Here is a 24,966-nt window from a genome sequence, read left to right as displayed (position 1 = left end):
ACCCCGTGCATTCCCCGTGCATTCCCACCCCGTAGCATCCCCACCCCGTGCATTCTAACCCCGTGCATTCCCCGTGCATTCTAACCCCGTGCATCCCCACCCCGTGCATTCCCTCATGCATTCCGCGCAGCCTCACACCTACATCGGGCATCATGTAGAATTCCATCGCCATGGTGATGACGTTGAGGAAGATGACGGCGGCGATGGCGAGGTCGAAGTACTTGCTCGTGCAGACGTTGTGCAGGAAAAGACGCAGCGGCCGGTAACCGATGTAGTACGGCGGCGCCTTCATTCCTGCGAAACCACACAGCCACACACAACACTATATGATCACAGCTATACCAACGAGTCAATATAGGCTCTTTGGCAATACGCAGAAAGGTGTAGCAGCTATACGCAGAAAGGTGTAGCAGCTATACGCAGATAGGTGTAGCAGCTATACGCAGATAGGTGTAGCAGCTATACGCAGATAGGTGTAGCCAGCGTGGAGTACGCAGATAGACGTATAGCAGCTATACGCGATCAGGACGTAGCAGGCACTATACGCAGATAGATGTTAAGCAGCTTAACGAGCATAGGTGTAGAGCTATACGCGAGATATGCTTAGCAGCTTACCAGATAGCTGTTAGCAGGCTATACGCAGATAGGTGTAGCAGCTATACGCTAGATAAGCGTGTAGCAGCTTATACGCAAGATAGGCTGTGCAGCTATACGCAGATAGGCGTAGCAGCTATACGCAGATAGGTGTAGCTGCTATACGCAGATTGGTGTAGCAGCTATACGCAGATTGGTGTAGCAGCTATATGCAGATAGGTGTAGCAGCAAGTCTGGCAGCTTATGTGTGTGAGTAGTGCGGAGGCTGTTGTTAGACCTAACATTTGTATAATATCAGGAGCTAATAATGACAAAATTTGTCATTAATTTGTCAATAATTTGTCAATAATTTGTCATTATTAGCTCCTGATAATATTATGAGCTAATAACACATTCGGCCCATCAGCTGGCAGGTGAATTGAATACCGACTTTTTATAATAATTAATACTATTTATTAGTTAATCCTAGATAGCATAGATTACATAACTTTGATTTAGTTCTTGATTACGATCTTTGATAAGTTAGTATTACGTTAGCGTCTCGTCTAAATACATCAGACGACCGAGTGCACCTGTTAACGCCTCGACGACGGAACGACGACGACGACGACGACGACGCGACGACTCGGACGACTACGACGACTACGACGACAACGCCGCCGCGCCGACGACGACGACGTACTATCTGTCTTCGACGTACGACGACGACGTTACGACGACGACGACGCACGACGTACGACGACGACGACGACTACGGCACGACTTGACGACGACGACGACGACGCCGCACGACGAACGACGACTACGACGACTTACGGACGATCAACGCCCGCCGCTCGCCGACGACGGACGACTACGACGACGACGACACGACGACGACCGACAACGACGACAACGACCGACAACGACGACGACGTACAACCGACGACGACGACGACAACTGACTGACGATCGACATGACGTGCCGCCGACCGCGCCGCACCCGCGCCGACGACACGATGACGAACGACGACGACGACGTCGACGACGACGACGCGGACGACCGACGACGACGACGATCGACGACTACGACGACAAACGACGACGACGACAACGACGACGAACGACGACGACGACGACGACGACCGACGCACGACGACGACGACGACCGAACGACAACGACGACGACGACGACGACGACGCCGACGACGACGACGACGCCGACGACGACGACGACGCCGACGACGACGAGTAACCCGCTACATGAGCACTGCAGTGTGGTAGCACGGCGAGGGCGTAAAGCTCTTTGCAGACTAGGAGAATCTTATCTTCGCAAAACTTTCGGTCTTAGTCTCAGAGAATTTTGTCACCATCTTCTACGAGAGTTTTTGTCCTCGCTGCGATGCGAGAGCAGCTTTTCTAAAGACAATAACTAAAAAGGAGAATCCGCAGGACGGGGACGAGTGAAGAACTGCTGGATAGATTAGGAGATTTTTGTCTCTCCGAGACAAAAATCGTTGTCCCGAAAGACAAAAAATCTGCAGCCCCGTAACGGGCGGAGACGCACTAGACAAACTATAAGATAATTATTTTCTAGGAGACAAGATTCAGAAGATTTTCCGTCGGCGGAGAGAAGATTCTGCTAGTCTGCCGGAGCTGTAACCTGCTGTCGACACTCGCGTTCACGCTGAGCAGTCACGATACCAGGCCATCGATGAACACGCTAGCCACGAATTCAGTTCTGAGGCTCGAAAGCACGTAGCTATATATATATATATATATAGAGAGAGAGAGAGAGAGAGAGAGAGAGAGAGCGAGAAAGCACGTAGCTCAGCCGACATAGAACTACGCGCGTGGCGCTTTGCTCGCAACACGCAGCAACACAGGTTGTAACTTGTTGCTGAAGAAAGGGCTCGGCTGCCATGTATCTTGAATAATATAGTATCTAGTATATATATATATATATATATAATATATATTATATATATTCCTTTCCTCTGCAACAAATTGCAACATTTTTATATTATTATTGTATTTTTGTTGATTAATTATTTTTTATATATAATATATATAGTATATATTATATATTATATATAGAATAGAGAGAGACGGAGACGAGAGATGAGTAGACCGGATTGAGAATGAGAGAGCGAGAGAGAGAGCGAGAAAGAGATATTAATATCTAGATAGATAGATAAATAAAATATATATCATATATATAGTGATGTATATGATGATATCTGATGATTATAGTGATGATATATATAGTATATAGATCATATATATATATATATATATATATGATATATATGAAAGAGGTGTTATTCAAATCCACACTTGGGCGGATGTGACGTATCCGCTCCTTGCACGCGTTCGAACAAGTCGCGACAAGTTACGCTATGTCGTCTGCCAGAGAAAGATCCGTAAAGATAACATCGAGATCACTAACTAGACGATGAATGCTAATTAGTAGTAATTAGAGAGTATAGTGCAGCCTCCGAGCACGTGGTCGGGGCACGCACACTGAGTCTTCTCCCGCTGGCACGCACGCACGCACGCACGCACGCACGCACGCACGCACGCACGCGCGGGGGCCTTGCTCGTTAAGCGCGGGGTTTCCTGATTGGTTCACACGGGCCCCGCAGCCACCCCCCCCCCCTACTGACAATGTAAGAAAAGCGTCTTCAATGAAATGCTCAGCGCCCTCTCTGTGTATGGTTGCCATGGCGAGGGCCAGGCGACTCGCGCCCGACAGACGGACGTCATTTCCGTCGTGATTGGTTGACAGGAAACACGTGCGAGGGGCAAGGTGACTACAACTACGATGACGTCACGATGATTGACAGACCGAAGCTATGCGACGAGACATCACCGCCCCCTAGCGAGGCAACACGTAAAGCGGACAAGCAGGACGGACGGCGGCCATTTTGTGCTCGATCGCCACGTACATGCACGAGCACTATAATATATATATATATACACGTATACATGTGAACCACAGCCAGCGGTGGACAGGCCGGGGAGTGGTAGACACTCCCACCCCCTGGTAACGTCAAAAGTAAACTGTCAACTGTCAACTGTCAACTGTGCAGAATGCAAAGCGCAGGTGTGGGTTTCCTCCTTCCCCCAAAGCAAGACGAGTTAGCTAGGGGTCTGCTGTAAACCTCGCCGACACACTGAGCGAGACACAGCGATACCTATACACATGATCACAGCTATAGTAGCGGCCGATAGCGAGAGACACTAGATGTTATATTCATGTTGCGCAACATGGCAGGGGTGTTGCGCAACATGTAAAGCAGCAGTAGTATAGTCTTAAGGGGGCATACAACAGTAAGCCTCCGCAAATTGTTCACCGATATAACCAAACTATTTTGGTCTATATTCTGTCGCAAGCGCAAATTGTTCACCGTTGCACTATTTGGCTTCTATTCTGTCTCTTGCGCAACATGTAAAGCAGCTGCTGTAGTCTAGTCATAATCCTCATGTAACCGACAGGATCGAAGCAGTAGCAAGCTTATTCGACACGTGTTCGGCAAACCTCGGGCGATTCCGCCGCACTGCTTCGTTCGCGTGGCTGTATGAGGTAGGTTGTCACTCTCCCACCCCTGCCTGCCATTTACTTCTTATTTATTTCTTACTTATTTCTTTATTTCTGCTGCCCGCAATTTCTTATGCTGAGTTTACGCTATCAACTTCATGCTGGAAAATTGACGAATTTGATAAATTTTTCAATTATTCGACCGACAATCGGCAGTGTAAATGTTAAAGTCTTGCGCGAAACTAGTTAATATCAATTGGCTGGCGACGCCCCCACGCCTGCCTTTCTGCTCTTTCTTATGTGATTACGTTACAGATAAGACACTATATCTCTAATTTCCTGCCTCAAAACAGTGCAATCTAAAAATAAAATCACTACAAAGCACAGCGCATTAATTTTTTCAACTCGACGCCATTTTTGTTCACGCGAGGTTTCGCAATTCTCGCCAGTATTTTTCACCAAAGCTGTCTTTCATCGCAATAGCTTTTTTTTGAGCGTGATCAATCTGAGTTTCAGTGGCTGTGACAAGCTGTGCACAGCCGAGGTTAGGTAGAGGCGTGGAATCGATCATAGGCTATGCATGGGCAATGATCGGATACGATCAGTAACAACCTAGACTAGCTCTCGGCAAACTATCACCAAAAATCACCATAATCTTCACTTTAGCAGACGACACTGCTGTCATTCCGTTACGTCACTCACGATATGGCATACGCTCCAAAAACAGACGAGTTGGTAAAAGAAACGAGACGTCATGTTTAAGCGAAAATCTGTTGCGGATTTATGGAGAACGTTAGCGGGAAAGATGCACCATTCATTCTCTATGCGTTCACGGATGCACACACACAAATATATGCAGCATGCATGAGTCGAAACGACGCGTGACAAACCCTGCATGCGAAACTCAATACACCTATAACTATAAATAGCGCCTGTTGGAAAGATTTCAACTTCTGTCGTGTATGCTACCGTATTCTTCTCAAAGGGAAAAGAACAGCATACAGACTGAGGAAGGTGCACAAGTGGATAGAGGAGGAAGTAGATGTAATAGATGATAGAGATTATCAGTAATAGTAGTAGTAAAAGTTGTAGTAGAGATAATCCAACCACAATGCCAGCATGCTGTCAACAAAGAGACCTTTTAGAGGTCGCCAGAGACGGATTTTCAAGGTCATTCGCCGACCTCAATCTTTCAACAACCCCCTTTTTTGTAAAGGGGAGGGGGAGAGGGGGGAGGAGCCAGACTCAGTGCGCGAAGGGGAACCAACCGTGCGCCGAGGACGCAGCAGCCTCCATGCCCATACTCTTTCGTTTCTTCTCGAGTTTCTTGAGCAGCTTTGCCTCGCGTCGCACGCGGTCCTCCTGCTCCTGCGACGCGCGACACTTGTGGAAGTTTTCGACGACGACGCCGACGAACATGTTGAGAACGAAGAAGCCGACGAGCAGCAGGAAGGAGATGAAGTATAGGAGGCGCCACTCGTCGTAGTTCTCCACCGGCTGTACGGGGGCGACACCGAGAGAGAGAGAGAGAAAGAGAGAGAGCGCGGCAGGCCGTGCGGGTTAGTAGAGAGAGCGAGAGAAAGAGAGGGGGAGAGGGAGAGAGAGAGAGAGAGAGAAAGAGAGAGAGGGAGGGGGAGAGAGAGAGGGAGGGAGAGAGGGAGAGGGAGAGATCGAGATAGGGAGGGAGTGAGAGAGCGCGGCAGGCCGTGCGGGTTAGTAGAGAGAGAGAGAGAGAGAGGGGAGAGGGAGAGAGAGAGAGGGAGGGAGAGAGAGAGAAAAAAGGAGAGAGAGAGAGGGAGAGAGAGAGGGAGGGAGTGAGAGAGAGAGAGAGAGAGAGAAAGAAGGAAAAAGAGGGCGAAAGAAAGTGAGAGAAAGAAAGAGAGAGAGAGAGAGAGAGAGAGAGAGAGAGAGAAAGCAAGAAAGCGAGCGAGCGACAGCGAGAGAATTGGATTGTGGTAGAATGCGGGTAAAGGGCACAGGATATATACATAAACGGCGCAAGTTGTCGTTTTTCTCGATTAGCTGTGAGAATGTTTAGTTAGAAAGTGTTCATGACGTCAGGATATACAGCACCGGAAACAGTGTTGTTGAATAACGTGATGTGACGTAAACAAAACTAAATTACAAAGTGTTCGGATAACGGTGACAAACAGTTGCTGTCAAACGGTTGCCGTCATACGGCTGCTGCGACGCGTGTCACGTCTGCGCATGCGCGGGGGAAGCCCTGCAGGTGACGAAGTGAGTCATAGAAACCTACCTGGATGTCCACTCCGACCGCATCAATGCCCGTATACATGATCTGAACCCAGCCGTCCTTCGACGACAGGACAAATAGGGCCATCAGTGCCTGAAAGAAAGCCGAAGGTATCTTCTTTTAGGCACTGCTGTGCGGGTATTTGTCAAATCAAGCTGCCTCCCGAGGCACGCACATGGCGGCTCGTTGTGGCCAGAGATATCTGCTGCGAAAACCCGTGAGTAGTGTTTGTTCGTTGGTGACGAAATAAATTGAATTAAAACCGAAAGGAAATCAACGAAATCGAAACCAGATTTATGCGAGTGGCGTGACGTAGACAACTAATCACGGCGCCGAGATGAATCACGTGGCATCGGCTGTGCTCGGCTATTGGTTGTAACTACGCTACGGCCGCGCCTCTTGTGAGGGCGGCCATTGATTGAGATACTGGCCTTTTCTAGGGTCCCTTTGTAGAGATCTTGTAGATATCACTACGTGGTTCTCTATAAAGCGACCGTATTTATCTCGATGCATGTGAGGTGCCGGTTACAAACCTGTCCCAGATTGTCAAAGTTGTACTTTTGGTTGAGCCAGCTGTATCCGGCTGCGTAGCACTGCGTCTTGTTGTGTATATGCGTGACGTCAGCGGCATCGCAGTAGTAAAACTTGCCTTTAAACAGCTGTTAGGAAATAGCACACGTAAATACAATATTATTATTAATAACTTCTAATCTTAATGTGATAATAACTTCTAATATAAACGTCTAATAATAGCGTAAAATCTTCTAATATTAACGTTCATATAGGCGGTCCGCATCAGCCAAGGAATCCCGCACCATGGCTTCACCGCTGGTTGCCATGGTTACCTGCACTCCGAGGATGCCGAAGATGATGAAGAAGGTGCAGCAGATGAGAACGATGTTACCGATGGGTCGCAGCGACGAGAGTAGAGTCTGTACGACCAGCTTCAGTCCCGGAGCGCGGCTAATCACCCTGTATTACATGTAACATGGGACTTATCACCCTGTATTACATGTAACATGGGACTTATCACCCTGTATTACATGTAACATGGGACTTATCNGGATACGATGGATTATCCTTGTATTAACTGTCACTGGGACTTATCCCTGTATTACATGTAACATTGACTTTACTCATGTATTGATTTAACATGGGACTTATCACTCATGTATTACATTGTAACATGGGAATTATCACCTTTTGTATTACATGTAGCATGGGACTTATTCACCCCTGTATTTACTGTCGAGGACTTATCACCTTGTATTACATGTACTATGGGACTTTATCACCGCTGTATTCAGTTGTAACATTGACTTAAATCGCCGCTGGATTAGCATGTAACTTGGGGATTATACCCTGTATTACCATTACATGCAGATTAATCACCCTGTATTAGCATGATAACATGGACTTATGCAACCCGTATTAACATGTAACATGGGACTTATCACCTTTGTTTAACATGTAAGATGGGACTTATCACCCTGTATTACTGTAAACAATGGGACTTATTACTTTACATTAACATTTGGGAGTTATTCAACTGCTGTATTACATGTACTCAGGGACTTATCACCCTGTATACACGTAACATGGACTTTAATCAAACCTGTATTAAATGTACATGGGACTTATCACCCCGTTTACACGTAACATGGATTATCACCTGTATACATGTAAAATGGGACTTATCCCACACTGTATTCAACATGTAATCCATGGCACTATATGCACCCTGTATTCCATTTAAAGATAGACTTATCACCTGTGTATTTAATGTACCATGGACTTTATCACATGTATATACATGTTAAAATGGACTTATCCCCTGTATTTACATGTAACATGGACTTATCGCCGTGTAATTACATGTAACTATGGGCTTATCACCATGTCATTTACATGTAAACCATGAGGTATACCTGTATACAGTGTAACATGGACTTATCAAACCCGTATTACATGTAACATGTACTTATCAAGCCCCTAGTAATATCATGTACATGGAAGCTTATCACCCTGTATTACATGTAACATGGACTCTATTGCACATTCATTTACATGTAACACTGGGAGTTATACGCTGTATTACATGTAGCATGGACTTATTCAGCCCTGTATTACATTAACATGGACTTAATCACTCCTGTACTTGACATGTAACATGGGACTTATCACGCCTGTATTACATGTAATGGAGTTATGCACCGTGTATTACATGTATCATGGGAGTATTCACGCTGTATACATTTAAGCATGGGGACTTATTACCGTGTATTACATGTAACATGGGACTTTACTCACGCTGATTACATGTAGGCATGGACCATATCACCCTGTATTACATTGTCATGGACTTTATCACCCTGTATTAATGTAACATAGGACTTATACCCTGATCTTACATGTAACATGGAGTTATTCACCACTGTATTACATGTAGGGCATGGAGTTATCACCGCTGTATTAGCATGTAACATGGGACTTATCACCGCTGTATTACATGTAACATGGGATATATCACCGTATTTACATGTAGCAATGGAACTTATTCACCCTGTATCATGTACATGGACTTATCACCATGTATTCCATGTTAAGTGGGAGTTATCACCTCTGTAGTTAGCATGTAGAACATTGAACTTATCACACTGTAATTACATGTAAATGGGACTTATCACCATGTATTTACATGTAACATGGACTTATCACGCCTGTAGTTACATGTAGCATGGAATCTTTATCACCCTGTATATAGCATGTTAATGGACTTATCACCATGTATTACTGTAACATGGGAGTTATCACCCTGTATTACATGTACACTGAGAACTTATCACCCTGATTATCATTGTAACATGGGATGCTATCACCCGTATTACATGTAAGCATGGGACTTATCACCTCTGTAGTATGTACATGGGACTTATTACCCTGTATTGACATTGTAGCATGGGAGTTATCACCGCTGTATACAGTAACATGGGACTTATCACCCTGTATTACATGTAACATGGGACTTATCACCCTGTATTACATGTAACATGGGACTTATCACCCTGTATTACATGTAACATGGGACTTATCACCGCTGTAATCTTAACATGTAACATGGACCTTATCACGCCTGATATTCCATGTAACATAGGAACATTTATATGGATCACCCTGTATGTTACATGTTAACATGGGACTGTACACCCTGTATTACATGTAACATGGGACTTACACCCTGTATTACATGTAACATGGGACTTACACCCTGTATTACATGTAACTGGGACTTACACCCTGTATTTTACCTTAACATGGGACTTATCACCCTGTAATTACCATGTAACATGTGACTTATCACCTCTGTATTAGACAGATGTAAGATGGACTTATCACCCTGTATTACATGTAACAGTGCGATTAATCATCCTGTATTACATGTACATGGCGTTTACCTGTATACATTGTAACATGGGAGTTATCACGCGATGTTCTAATGTAACATGGGAACTTATCACGCCTGTATACATGTAACATGGTACTTATCACCTGTATTACATGTAAGCATGGACTTATGCACCTGTTATTACATTAAGCTGGACTTATCACCCTGTATTACATGTAACATGGGAGTTATCACCCTGTATTACTCGGTACTACACGGAACATAAGAATTAGTGCAATGCGTAAACAAAAATACTGTTTAGCATTTCGATCGAATTTAAATCTCAACCTAACAGATATCTTACAAACGCGAAACTCAACCCTAACCGGAACATCAACTTAATAACTTATAATACTTAATAACTTAACAACTTATCAACTCAATAACTTATAATACTTAATAACTTAACAACTTATCAACCTAATAACTTATAATATAATATATATATATAATATATAATATATATTATAATATTATAACTTATAATATAATACTTAATAACTTAATAATTTACAAACTGCAAGCACAACCGGGTGGTGGCGCCACGCGTCATAGACTGTCACCCACCTGAGCGGTCTGAGCGTGCGCAGCAGGCGGAACACGCGCAGGATGCCGAAGATGCGTGGACTGCTGTCGCCGACTAGACTGACGAGGATGTCGACGAGAGAGATGACGACGAGAAAGCCATCCATGACGTTCAGCGCCCGAGATATCGCATGCTTCCCCAACGGCAAGCTTGCCAATACTCTCGCCGCACGCAGCACGCACGCGATGTATGTATGTATTGGATAGCGTATATAGAGCTCATATCTATATATAGGCTCTGTATATTATGGCATAGGTGTACATATGCTCGCCATGCACCACGGCACGCCGCGCATGTATGTATGTATTCAGACGCCGTAATAGAGCTATATTATAATTACGGGCTCTGTAAGTAATGCATACCGGTGGTGACCAATAAACTGCTCGCATGCCGCACTGCGCACGGCCCATGTATGTAGTAATGCGAGCGTATATAGAGCTATATCTATATATACGGCTAATGCATAGTATGCATACGTGTCACATTATCTGCGGAACCGCATTACGCACGCAATCGCACGCACGCACGCACACCGCACACACCACACACGTCACATAGTATGTATGCTATACAGGTGGCACCCAATTACTGCGCGCCACACCGCACGCACGCATTTTGTATGTAGACTTATATACGGTGGCCTCATTATTGCACACATCACACACACACACACACACACACACCACACACACACACACCACCACACAAGCACACAACGACACATCAAGCACACACACACGCGTGCACGCACGTATGTATACGGTGGCAGGGAATAATTATGACTAACGCTGGATAAGAGTAAAGGTGTCTATCTGCACGTATGAGTTCTGTTTTCTCTCGCAGATTTACAGTGGATTGATTATTTTAAGTATTATCTATCGCTATGGCAACGCGATGACGCTACTTCCTCTTTCGTTTAGTACAAACTCACGACAGATGGCGCTCTCGCTCTGGCTCATTCTACCACTGCCACAAGCTGATTATCCGTAAGAATCTTCTTACGCTTCCTTTGTACTAAAGTTTACAGCGACCCTTACTCCTGTCCTATTAATACGGGGTGCCTACTTATAAACTTGCAAGATAATAATGCGGACAATTATTTCATAAAAAATATGATAAAATAGTGATACGGAATAGCTGCGGCGATTGGTGCGCAGTCTCAGTTACCTCTTACAAATCTCATTTCGCTGATTTCCCGCTACCTCCGCTCATTTGAAAAATAGTGCTAGCATTGTGGCAGTGGTATCCCTGAGATTGAACGAAGGGGGCACTGATGCAGTTTTCGTTTAGATGCGCGGGATCCGGAATCAGCCGAAGTGTGCCGAGTGCACGCTGCCTGTGCCGACAGCCAATCGGCTTTGAGAGCGACAGTGCTGCCAATTAAACAGCCTGGTGGTGCTTTTTATAAAAAATTTGTGTCAACAGTTAGAATATATCTACGGGCAAGTTATACGAAGGAAAAGTAAGAGAGAAAGAGACTTTACGTTTTTCTAATGTTTTTCACAGTGTGTAGACATAATATAGTGCACATACTCACACGTACATTGCTCTTACAGTATTAAGACGGGTTTGAGGTGTTTTTCATGTGTTGGCGAGAAAAATCGGTTTTAATCGCTTACAACTTAATTAGGAATAAATTTTTAAACGAAATTTAGTGACGAAAGAAAGTGCCTTTCAGTCAAGGCAGAGCGGATCGCTTTGTGGCTTGCTATATTGGAAACCATCAGAAATCCAATTTAATACTAAAAATCTATTTATAACGTATTCTTGGAAAATTTCGACGTCCGCCCTTCGTGTGTAATCACCATGATGACCTCGATATTCTCGCGTTGAAGGAGAAAATTAAGAGCAGCAGTACAAATTTAAACTCATTAAACTTTTGTTTAAACTTAAAATTAAATTTCTGACTAGGGTGAGCAAGGCAGCGAGTAAGAATCAACAACATGGCGTCCATAATTATAATATGATGCCCCGGGCAATATGCTTCCAGATAATGTATGAGGGAGGAGTATATCATGAAAATAGAAGGGAGAGTATATCAGGCGGTGGGAGGGAGGAGTATATCAGGAAAATAGAAGGGCGGAGTATATCAGGAAGAGGAGAAAGAGTCATCAGGAGAATTCACTGGATCCTCCAATACGTACCTTGAAAGACATTTCTAATGTAAATATCACAGTAAATACATAGTTGGATTTTGTTAGCACGCTCCTCTCCTGAAACAGTAAAATAGATAAATTAGCGACGACTAAGCGTCAGAGAGACAAGAAAGAGAGAGAGAGAGCAGAGAAGAGAGAGCGAGAGAAAGAGAGAAGAGAGAGAGGAGAGATAGCGAAAGAGAGAGAAGCGAGAGAAAGAAAGAGAGAGAGAGCAGCGATAGGAACAAGAGAAAGAAGAGAGAGAAGAAGAGAGAAGAAGAGAAAGAAAGCAGAGAAAAAGAGAGAGAGCAGAGAGAGAGAGAAAGAGAAGCAGAGAGAGATAGAAAGGCACAGAGAGAGAGAGAGAGAGACGAGAGAGAGAGAGAGAGAGAAGGAGAGAGAGAGTGAGAGAGAGAGGAGAGAGAAGAGAGGAGAGAGAGAAGAGGAGAGGAAGAGAGAATAAAGAAGAGAAAAGAGGAGCAGAACTTAAGCATTTCTTCGTCAGGCGATCCCGATTAACAGCCGAAATCTAAATGGATCACAAAATCAAAATCAAACGATTTTACTAGCCTCTTCCGCGCCACGCCTACTAAAAAAAGTCGGACGAATAGTTCTATGCGGCCTTTAAGAAACCACGCCAATAGCAGAGATGGGGCGGGCGAGAGATACAGAGAAAAGGGCAAGACTAGTGGTAGAGCTAGAAAAAGAGAGCACGAGAGATAGAAGGGAAAGAGAAAGAGAAAGAGATAAAAGCGCAAAGAGAGAGAGAGAGAGAAAAAAGGAAGAGAGAAATGGAGAGAAGCGCGAGACAGCAGAGAGAGAGAGAGAGAGAGAGAGAGAGAGAGGGAGATAAAAAAGAGAGAGGGAAAGCGCGCGCGCGAGAGAGAAAATAGAGACAAAGACAGAGAAAGAGAGCAAGACCGAGAGAAAGAGAAGAGACCGAGACAACGAAAGAGAGAGGCGTCTCGTGAGAGAGAGCGCGCTAGAGAGATAGCTGTGTCGAGGAGAGCTTGCGCTAGAGGAAGAGAGAGCAGTGGGTAAGATGGGGGAGTGGCTTTATCATGATACTGCGGTATCGAGGGTCGCGCTCCAATGCCAGCGTGTAAACATTGAGAGAGCGAGAAGAGAGGGAGAGAGAGAAAGGGGCTAGAGCACCGGAGAGAAAGGGCGAGAGAGACAGTCGAGAGAAAGAGAGAGCGAGAGAAGAGAGAGAGAGAAAGCGGAGACCAAAAGCGAGAAGAGAGAGAGAAGAGAGAGAGAGAGGAGAAAGAGAAAGAAGAGAGAGAGAGAGAGAGAGAGAGAGAGAGAAAGCGAGAGAGAGAGAGAGAGCGAGAGAGAGAGAGAGAGAGAGACTCGCGCGCGCGTGTGTGTGCTGTGGTGTGTGTGGGTAGATGAGGAGTGCCGTACCAATGCATATCGGGCGGTATCTGAAGTCGCTCCATGGCCAACGTGATACAGTTGAGGGCGATGAAGACGAGGATGGTGTAGTCAAACCAGCGCTCGTGCACGAAGTAGAGCGCCACCTTGCGTACGCTAGACGAAACAAAGCCGCCAGGTGAGACCCACACGCAGCCGCTACCCAATATAGAATGCGACCATCTATATAGTAAGGATAGATACGTGTATATACGAACGTTAGTACGTGTAGTGTTTAACTCTCCATACTCCAGTAGCGCGTGTAAGTGATTATTAGGCGATATATATCAGACTGGAATAATCATAGATGCATCTATATATATATATATGATAAATATATAAAAATGAATATATTTAGTATAATATAATATATAATAATGATTCACTCCTGATATTATCTTATGTATTATAGGTGACAATTTCGAGCATACATCATTTAGAAGTATAGCATACATCTCTTACGATACAACATTAACGATTATAGATTATATGGATTATAGGTAGCATTGCTTTTATACAGTACATTGATATACGTAATCGATAATGATTACTATAGACAATATCGATTAAGATAGATAATATATAGATTATAGATTAGTTATAGATAGCTGCCAATATTCCCGTTATGATCTTGACAGGTGTGATACTGTAGTAGAGATATTCAGTCTGTGTAGCACTGGGGATGGTTAACGGTAGGGCGCATGCGCAAGTAAACTTACGGATGGTCTTCCGGTAACAAAAACAAGGAGTACTCGGTCCTCTCCTTTAGACATCCCGTCGGCTCAGGGATCCAGTCCCAGCATTCCTGCGGCACACAAACACAAACACAAACATGTTGGTAATAATGTAATAAATATAATATAATAATGTAATAATACATGTATACAACATATTAGCCTATATAAAGGAGACATCATGAGAGACTGCCTATGGCACAATCTTTCTCTCTCGTGTTTCTGTTTTTCTCTCTCTTCCTTTGCTTCGCCCCCCCCCCCCCCCCCCCCCCCCCCCCCCCCCCCCCCCCCCCCCCCCCCCCCCCCCCCCCCGCCCCCCCCCCCCCCCCCCCCCCCCCCCCCCCCCCCCCCCCCCCCCCCCCCCCCCCCCCCCCCGCCCCCCCCCCCCCCCCCCCCCCCCCCCCCCCCCCCCCCCCCCCCCCCCCCCCCCCCCCCCCCCCCCCACCCCCCCCCCCCCCCCCCCCCCCCCCCGCCCCCCCCCCCCCCCCCCCCCACCCCCCCCCCCCCCCCCCCCCCCCCCCCCCCCCCCCCCGCCCCCCCCCCCCCCCCCCCCCCCCCCCCCCCCCCCCCCCCCCCCCCCCCCCCCCCCCCCCCCCCCCCCCCCCCCCCCCCCCCCCCCCCCCCCCCCCCCCCCCCCCCCCCCCCCCCCCCCCCCCCCCCCCCCCCCTCTCTCTCTCTCTTCTCTCTCTCCTCTCTCTCTCTCTTCTCTCTCTCTTCTCTCTCTCGTTCTCTTGCTTCCTGCTCTCTTCTCGTCATTCTCATCTCTCTCTCTCTCTCTTTCTCTCTCTCTCTCGTCTTCCTGCTCTCATATCCCTCCTTCTCTCGCGCGCATCACTTCTCTGTTCTGTCTCTTCTCTCGCTCTCTCTGTCTCTCTCTCTCTCTCTCTGTCTCTCTCTCTCGCAGTCTCTTTTTTCCTCTCTCTCTCTCTCTCTCACTCACTCTTTCTCTTCCACATCTATCTCTATATAGATCGGTAAACAACCTGTCTTCAAAGAAAGCCAAGTATTTGAGCCGTACGCGTAATTCACAACTAAACAAAAAAAAGTACATAACCTTCTTTATCGTAGTCCCTCCTTTTGCGGTTTCAGTCAATAATAAATCACGTACCAGCAAAGAGAAATAATGAACAACGAATCAGAATTCGTTTACGACCAACGCGAAATCGTTTACGACCAATGGGAAATCATGTACGACTAATAGCCGATGTCAACGTACCAGCTGCCCGTCCTCTGTATCGTAGCTGCCTTCCTCGCTCGTGTCCTTGAGTGAGCCAGCCTCCATGATGCTCACCTGTGCCAGTACATCCGGCATCCTCCCGCCGCCACCCAGCTTCCCCACCTCGTACTGTCGCTGCTGCGTCTCCATGGTAACGGGATCCAGCTCGCCGAGCTGGTAGTCGGTCGTGTCGGAGATGGAGTGCTGCGGTGTGAGACTGCAGCGATGCCGAGGTGAAGGTGAGGGGAGGAAGGGAGAATGGGAGAAGGTTAGGGGAGAAGGAGAGGGTCAGGGAGAAGGGGAGAAGGTGAGGGGAGGAGGAGAGAAGGTGAGGGGAGAGTGTGGGGGTCAGGGAGAATAGGAGAAGGTAAGGGGAGGAGGGGAGAAGGTGGGGTCAGGGAGGATGGGAGAAGGTGGGGTCAGGGAGGAGGGGGAAGGCGAGGGGGTCAGGGAGGAGAGGAGGCGGAGCATGCGAGCTGCACCATGTAATGCTGCAATACTCGGATGCTAGTACGACGGCGGGCGCAGTAGAGTGTGGAGCGAAAACAGCACGAATACACTCAAGCACGCGCACGCACGAACACGCGCACATGCACACGCACACGCGTACACACACACACACACACACACACACACACACACACACACACACACACACACACACACACACACACACACACACACACACACACACGACACACACACACACACACACACACACACACACACACACACACACACACACACACNGAGTGTTCGTGTGAGTTTTCCCTGACGAGGTGACCTTGCGCACTGCCACTCGTCGGTAGCCTGCCCGACACACGACTACTCCCCGAATCGCACCGCGACCTCCCGCCGCCTCCGCCAACGCCAACACCACCGCCACCGCCAACGCCACCGCTGTCCGGCCCGCCACCTGGCGACGGCTGCCCGTTGCCGATTGAGTTCTGCTTCAGCACGCTTCTTAGAGGGCGCTGGTGGTGCTGCACACCGCTGCCGCCATTGCAGTGGCTGTGCTCGAGCGATCGCTGTCGCTCCCTGCGGAAAGAGAGAGAGAGATAGATAGATGGCGCCATCGGCGTTGATTCGACGCAATTTTTTCCCGAAAGGTGTCGCCCATGCAAGTACATAAGAATGGCGTTGATAGTATTAGCGGTAGAGCTTTCCGTAAAAAATAGACTGACGTGCAATCATCGACCGTAGTGCCGCGATTCTCGTCGCGAAACATTCTCGCGAAAAAAGATTTTTCATTGGTCGAGCGCCCCGCGAGCAATTGCCAAAACGTGTCGAGTTTGCGGCACTTCGTCATTAAGAATCATCTTTATAACGGCCAATCGCAACACTGATTGGGTAGAGCTGCCAAGCTATCACGACAGGGGATAGGTCAGATAATGCAGCCATGGAGCACGCTATACAAGCAACGTAAAATTACAAAAGCTTATATTACGTAATATATGCAGAGACACGCGAGGGAAAAACGCGACAGTAACACAGCGTAATCAGGCAAACGCGTGTGTCTAGGCGATCATGCGATGGGGAGATATATTCCGAGCTACATGTACCTAGGGCCAGACAGCTGGTAGACTAGGGAGCAGCGGGAATGCGAGTGAGTACAGTTAGTTGGCACATCCAGCACCAGGTAGCGCGACCTGTCGCAACCGTGAAAAAACAACGACGTTAGAAAACAAAGCTTTTTACGCATTTGGTGCGATTCGCTGAACAATGCCCGTGAAAAAAAAAACGATTGTCATCGTTAGGAAATAAATGTCGACGATGATGACAGACGTGATGTTAGATAACGCTCGAAAAAAAAACCGAAAACAATCACGTACGGCCGTCAAGAAAAAAAGTTTCAAAGTACAGATGACCGACCGCGCGTAAAAACACGCGTAAACACTCAACCTCTGCTTCCACAGGCAGCATCATGGCGATCATGCGTGAAATATCACCGCACACATAAAAGATCAAAGACACGCCGCGGATGAATACGTCACAGTGAGCATAACGCTTCATCACACTCGCGCCTGTTATCGTTATACTACTCGGCGAAGTAGGTACTGTTTGATGTTGCCGCACATTAACACGTACACACGCGCAAACGCACGCGAGCCTACGAAATACACCGCCTAACGAGTTATGCATTATACTAGTTTGTACTTTTTTATACTTATTTTATTACAATCGCCTGACTCTAAACTATGACGTATGAACTATGACGTGTAAACTATGACGTGTAAACTATGACGTGTAAACTATGACGTATAAACTATGACGTATAAACGATGACGTGTACAACTACTACTACGTAAACAGACTGAACGGCGGACGTTGACAAGCGAAAATGTCCTCAAGCCCCGGATGCAAGAGACGACGAGGTGCATGCTGGGTAATACGATCAACGACTATTAATGTGCGTGGGCGAATGTCAGAATTCTCGAATTCGGACTTTCAGAACGGTTGAAGTTGATTCCGCTAGACGGCGCTAAAATCGCTGGCGTGCAAGTATTGCGCAATAACGCGAGGTTGGCAGCGAGAGGAAGTGTGGACTGGTAGGCGGGGATGGGGTCCGCTGATTCGCCCTAGCCGCGGCCGGGGCGCCGGCGCTTGTAGGGGCCAACCTTCTCCTTCACGGCCATGGTTCACCCGCTAACCAGCATGGCGGGGATACCCGGACTTACACCACGGCCCGACTCATCGTCTGCCAAGCAAGGACCGCCCTCCATGCGTTACGCAAATCCGGCGGCTCATCCACCACCCGCCCACATCCCACACTTAAACACGAACCCCACCCCCTCCGCGACACCCACCACATACTCACTCACTCACTCACCACTCACATCACTCTACTCACTCACTCACTCACTCACTCACTCACGCTCACTTCACTCACCTCACTCACTCACTCACTCCACTCACTCACGCATCACTCGCTCGCACTTCACCTTCACATCAGCCACTCACTCACTCACTCACTCACTCACTCACTCACTCACTCACTCACTCACTCACTCACTCACTCACTCAAACTCACTCATCAACTCACTCACTCACTCACTCACTCATTCCACTCACTCACTCACTCACTCACTCACTCACTCATTTCCACTCACTCACTCACTCACTCACTCACTCACTCACTCACTCACTCACCGTTCCTTCCCTAACCCCCTCCCTTAGGTCAATAGGCAGCATGCACGTGACGTAATCACACGGACACAGACACACACACACACACACACACACACACACACACACACACACACACACACACGCACGCACGCGCGCACGCACGCACGCACGCGCACACACACACACACATACAAACATACACACACGAACGCGCGCGCGCGAAACAGACGGACGATGACAAATATAGGCGCAACACGAGGTGACGCTGCTGCTGCTGCTGCCATTTACCTGGAAAACCGTGATTACGGACCAGAGGAAGGAGTCAAAATTCTTGCGATTGCAATCGCAGTCTGCACGGCGCATGCGCAGATCTTCGCAGCTACACGGCCCAGATCCGTCCTTCATCGTGCAAAACTTACCGGCGAATAAGTCCATGCCTAGCAGACTATAACGAAATACAGGCGCACGGTAATGTAGGGGTGTGGGCGGGATAGTGGTAGCCCCCCCCCCTGCCAGCTCTCTTTTAGTTCACCCGTCATCGACGCCCCTGTCGGGTCCCTCCCCCACCCAACTCTGCCGCTCCCCCTTTCTCTCTGTTGTTTCGCTCTGCTGTATTATGAATTATTTGATCATTCGTTAAACCCCCCCATTCACCCTCCCCCTTCGACGTTTTTGATATAGAATGACCTGACCTGACATGACCTGACATGACCTGACCTAACCTGACCTGACCTGACCTGACCTGACCTGACCTGCCCTCTTCGCACCTAAATATCGTGATGAAGAAGATGCTGAAATCGTAGATCTGATCCTGTCCACGCAGCGTTGAGGCATGGCGAGGGAGAAGCCTTTAGTAAAGCTTCCTTCACATCATCGACAGCTTCGTCGTCTGCACAGCGTGCTTAGTTACGCGTAGTTACGCGTGCAGCGCCACCACACGGCCTCTGTGAGAACTACCCGCCGGAGACTGGTGGACACGGCAATGTGCTGCACAGTGACAGGAGTGAGTTGATCGCCATTGACGATGAGCAATGAGCGATGGTGAAACTCGTGTGCTAGTGCACGCACGCACGCACGCACGCACGCACGCACACACGCACGCGCACAAGTACGCAGCAACAGCAGCAAACATGCGACGTCTAGCGGACACCATCGGCAACATACATGTCCGAACGCCATCTTGCCTTCTAGGTCACGATGACGTAGCGGTCACGTGGTAGAAGAACACGCGCATGCGTGCAGTGTGTAGCACATTCATGCATGCCTAGTAGCTGAGAGTAACGCGCATGCGCGAGGCCACCCTTCAATAATTTCTCGTTTGCAGTTCAGAGGTTACCCGCTAGGTGAAGGTAAAAAAATGATTTCGCGAACTTTTTTTTCACCGTAGCATTGAATATCGTAGTCAATAACTCAATTATATACATATTACATACTCAATTATATACAAACCATAATTTCATTACAGTTACAATTAACAGAAACTTCATTAACACTGATTTGCGTTACAAACGTTGCCTCATTTCAAGGTGACCTTCTGGAGCGTACGTCGCACCACGTTCTACAAGCTAGTGCGCACAATAAGATAGCAGACAGACGCACACCCGCTTGACTCAATAGGAGCAACCGTACACAGACACACGTGCAACTACGCTAGCGCCGTCAGATGTCAATAGTGGATGTCTACCTGGAAAACAGTGACAAGTGCCCAGAGCAGCGAGTCAAAGTTCTTGCGGTCGCACTTGATCGCCCCAGTTATCGGCGACTTATTGCAGAATTTACACCCAAACAAGTTCATTCCCAGAATGCTACAGTAGAGAAAAAAAACACGGCCTTAGTATGCGGCAGCTTTCGCTGCCTCGCTCGTAACCTAAAAACATATTGAGTTGAGAAGTCAGATATCTGCAAAGAAGAGAGGCGATAGAAGAGGATACTTCACAGAAATCGAATAGAGGTGAAAAGGAGACGTTTAAGGCTGACAGAGACCATAAAGCTAACACGAAAAACCGCAACGCAACGAAAATGGAAGGATTTAAAACAGAAACTAAAAACGCAGATAGCTAGCAACGAAAGTGACCTCATCGGATGTTAAAATAGAGAGAAAATTTGCAAAATAAAATGTTAGTGAATGACTGCAGGTAAACGCATTCACGCACGTAGAACGCTCTAAACGAACAAAAACTGTTATTTCTAGCAGAAAACCTCTAAATCGATTTTCGTATATAAATAGCTGATGACAACTACTACATTACCTAACAAAATATAAGTTGTGTATGTAGTACTTAAAATGAATGAAGCATTAGTGTTTTGAAAAATCGAATGAATGCGAAAGTTGGCCATTACACCTTCGACCTCAACAGTGTCTCATGTCGAATAAGCAACGATGCCAAATGTGAAAGCAACCGCCAGCAAACTTCATAGGAGCATACCAAATTTATCCACTGACTTCAGCGGAAGAAATTCACGATAGATTCGTCAATTGTGTTTGAATTTTTAACTCGGTATTCTGAATTCAAGTTAGATCATTTTAGATTCATACGTTCCAGTTTGGTGGTTTAACTAGTGCAGGAAAGATTTAACGTTATCTTAGTGTACAGAGTGTGTTAGCTTCCTAAGCCAAACTTTTCCCACATGCGTGTAAACAATGCTTGCTAACGCTAACTTGTAATTTATGTCAGCTTTGTCTTCGTCGTTGCCTGAAGGTCAGTAAACATGTAGTCTAATCTTTACGCACTAAATTATCCATCACAATCAACGACGTCTTTCTAAACATCTTCAATTTCGCCCATCTCACTAATTAAATCGTTCGACGAATTGAAAGAATTTTTTCATTAAATTTTAAGTTGGGAATATTTTTTTCTGACTAAACGCCGTTTAATTGCAGACGACTCGTGGCGCCGCCTGGTGGGCGCACGATGCCGCACGCCCGCCATTTTAGCTGCACAAGCTTTCTTGGCTCACAGCCAAAAAAAGAGTAAATACGTAAGCATGAAGACGGGCAACACGCGCTAGTATTTACCGGCGTAGACACGACACGGTTAGCACTGTTGAACATGATGCACATACGACACAGTTTGCGTCTAGGGTTACCGCACGTCCCCAAGTAAACTTCCAAGTTATCTCCTGATATCGTACGTGACCGTATTGTTTTCTATTTCGAAAACGATTCTTACGAAAATGATGGAAAAAAACCCGTTGGAAATCATGTCGGGAATTGTTGAAATTCATATAATGTTTCATGATTCCACGTATTTGAATTATTATTATTATTATTAAGTATTTTAAATGCATCAGCGTGCACAGTTGTCCCACCCCCCTTGTATAACTCGAGGTAACCCCCAATTCTACACGCGAAGCACGAGCCCGACCGAACTGTGTCGTAGGGTGAGCTGAGTAAGTGAGTGATTAGTGAGTGAGTTAGTGATGAGTGAGCGATGAGTGAATGAGTGAGTGAGAAAATGGAAGTTTGTTAAATTGAGTGTAACGAATGAGTGAGCGAGGTGGAGATTGTGTGCGCGCATTGCGTGTTTGATATATATATATATAATATGTGTGTGCGTCGTGGTGCGGGCGCGCGTGTCGTGGTGTGGTGTTTTCGTACGTGCATCGCGCGCGCACAGTGCATTTTGTGCGCAGTGCGCGTGCGGTGTGCGTGCGTATATGCGCGTGTTGCGTGTGCGTATGTGCACGCGTGCGCGTGTGTGTGCGTGTGTGCGAATTGCGTGTTGTGTGTCGTCGTGCGTCTGTTCCGCGTGCTGGCGTTTGTGTTGTGTGGTGTGTGTGTGTGTGTGTGTGTGGTGTCGTTTTGTGTGCGTAAATGTGAATTGTGTGAAGCTACGCAGTCGAAGTAAACACGATGACAGAACGAATTCGCACCAAGAACACGCCGCAAGCTACATGAGTGCGCAAAAAAAGAGGAAAAAGTTTCGAGAAATATATATATATAGTAATGCTGTTATGATATAGTAAACATACAATACACTAATATATACATATTATATATATATGCTATAATATATCATATATTATACATAATTAAGATACACATATATAGATATATATAAAATATATATAATATATATTATATAGTATATCAAATAGATAATTGGAAGTGGTGTGATCTTCAATAAACAACGCTAAATTCGTCATATTACTAGCCCTTATAATACTACAATTTACTAACGTGTAACTCAACGCACTTGAGCTGAAATCGTAGCACAGTATATTCCCTAGCATCGTGCGAAATCTTTCCTCGTATACACCCCAATCCGGAAATAACAGACTGAAAACGTACAATACGATTTCCATATGTGCGCAGCAAACTGAATTCATAAACTCTAACTGAACAAAAGGCAGCTGTAAATAGGTTAAAGATTAGCTCGCCGAGTGTTGCGTCGATATCCAATCTCCCAGCGAGCCACACCGCATCGCCGAGGGCGCAAGAGTCGTTAGTAGCTGCCATTTGTTTCAAGTTAGGCGGTTTATACATTCAGTTTGCTGGCAACATAATGGAAAATCGTGTCGTACGTTTTAGTCTGTATCTCCGGATTGCGGGTGTGTACGAGGAAACGATTTCGCACGATGCTAGGCAAATATACTGTGTACGATTTCAGCTCAAGTTGGTTGAGTTACGCGTAGTAAATCGTAGGTACTCTAAGGCTAGTAAATAACGAATCTCCCTTGTTTATTGAAGTCGCACTCCTTCCCTATTATCTATTTCTGATATATATGTATATACATACATCAGCAAACACGGAGCCGCTCTGCATATATACGACATAAGGAGCGGAGAACGCGGGTTGCGAGTGTGTGTGTGCGGGCGTTCTATCGCCGCATGCCTTCAGCACGACAGCGTGACTACAGCACAGAGTATCGACATCATCGGCCAACCACCCCTGTCACGATGTGCTAGCTGCCGCTCATGTCCTCCTCCTTATTCTTCTTCGTCTTCTCATTCTTCCTTCTCTCCGACACCGATATGGTGTAAGGCAGATTCGAGCGTATTCGGGCAAGAGTACAATGCGGGGAAGTCAAAGGTGTGTGTGTGTGGCCCGAACACGGAGGCAAATTTGCACTATGCTCGCGTCTTTTCAAAAAATCTTGATGTAATTTTCTAAACTTGACAGTTAACTATAACTTCTCTCAGCGATAAAAGTTCCGAGTGATAGGCACTTTATAACAATTACTATATAGCATATGTACACTATGTGGGCCTAGGAATTCTTGCTGAAGGTGAACCGTAATTACTATGAAGAAGTTCGTTATTAGCCGTGACACGTGTACGTTTGCTATACATATATCACGCTGGACCGTGACATCGAGCCTCAACGTGAAATGTTTACTACGACACTTACCTAAACACAAATATGAACAACATAAGTAACATGAAGAACGTCGCGACGTTGTCGACGGTTCTCAGCATGACCACCAGCTGGCGCCGCAGTGCGGGCATGAAGCGAACTAACTTCAATATCCGCAGCAACCGGAACGTGCGTAGCACCGAAAGTCCGCCGTCCCCGCTCTGCGCCAGCTCCACCAAGCTGCAAGAAATGAAAACTATGTCGTACGCCCCCGAGCCCCGCATCACCTACTGGGCACAACACCTTAGAAGGCCAAGCGCCACCTGCTCCACGTACACACACACACACACACACACACACACACACACACACACACACACACACCTGTACACACACCTGAGCACACCTATGAGCACACACACACCTGAGCACACGCACCTGTACACACACCTGAGCACACGTACCTGTCTGTACACACACCTGAGCACACACATGTACACACACAAACACACACACACACACCTGTACACACACCTAGGCACACACCGTGAGCACACACACACACACACACAAACACACACACACACACACACACCTGTACACACACCTAGGCACACACCTGAGCACACACACACACACA

The 24,966-nt window shown here is 46.9% G+C and overlaps 1 protein-coding gene across 1 annotated transcript in view; it reads right to left on the bottom strand.

The window, feature by feature from the left end:
• Positions 1 to 142: 142 nt before the first annotated feature.
• Positions 143 to 24,966, bottom strand: part of LOC106816198 (voltage-dependent T-type calcium channel subunit alpha-1I-like) — a gene marked incomplete at both ends in the record, with an annotated part of 47,359 nt that continues 22,535 nt past the window's right edge. Inside the window, 14 exons of the mRNA XM_014820760.1 lie at positions 143 to 294; positions 5,419 to 5,611; positions 6,372 to 6,461; positions 6,902 to 7,027; positions 7,214 to 7,340; positions 10,381 to 10,558; positions 12,540 to 12,620; positions 13,952 to 14,067; positions 14,670 to 14,755; positions 15,901 to 16,117; positions 16,744 to 16,938; positions 17,463 to 17,549; positions 20,697 to 20,834; positions 24,381 to 24,582. Of these exons, the coding sequence (XP_014676246.1) occupies positions 143 to 294; positions 5,419 to 5,611; positions 6,372 to 6,461; positions 6,902 to 7,027; positions 7,214 to 7,340; positions 10,381 to 10,558; positions 12,540 to 12,620; positions 13,952 to 14,067; positions 14,670 to 14,755; positions 15,901 to 16,117; positions 16,744 to 16,938; positions 17,463 to 17,549; positions 20,697 to 20,834; positions 24,381 to 24,582 (1,988 nt within the window). The remainder of the gene's footprint in view (positions 295 to 5,418; positions 5,612 to 6,371; positions 6,462 to 6,901; positions 7,028 to 7,213; positions 7,341 to 10,380; positions 10,559 to 12,539; positions 12,621 to 13,951; positions 14,068 to 14,669; positions 14,756 to 15,900; positions 16,118 to 16,743; positions 16,939 to 17,462; positions 17,550 to 20,696; positions 20,835 to 24,380; positions 24,583 to 24,966) is intronic.

This window comes from Priapulus caudatus, unplaced genomic scaffold (assembly GCF_000485595.1).
Source record: "Priapulus caudatus unplaced genomic scaffold, Priapulus_caudatus-5.0.1 Scaffold1311, whole genome shotgun sequence".
NCBI lineage: Eukaryota > Metazoa > Priapulida > Priapulimorpha > Priapulimorphida > Priapulidae > Priapulus > Priapulus caudatus.
This window is presented reverse-complemented; position numbering and strand designations above follow the sequence as displayed.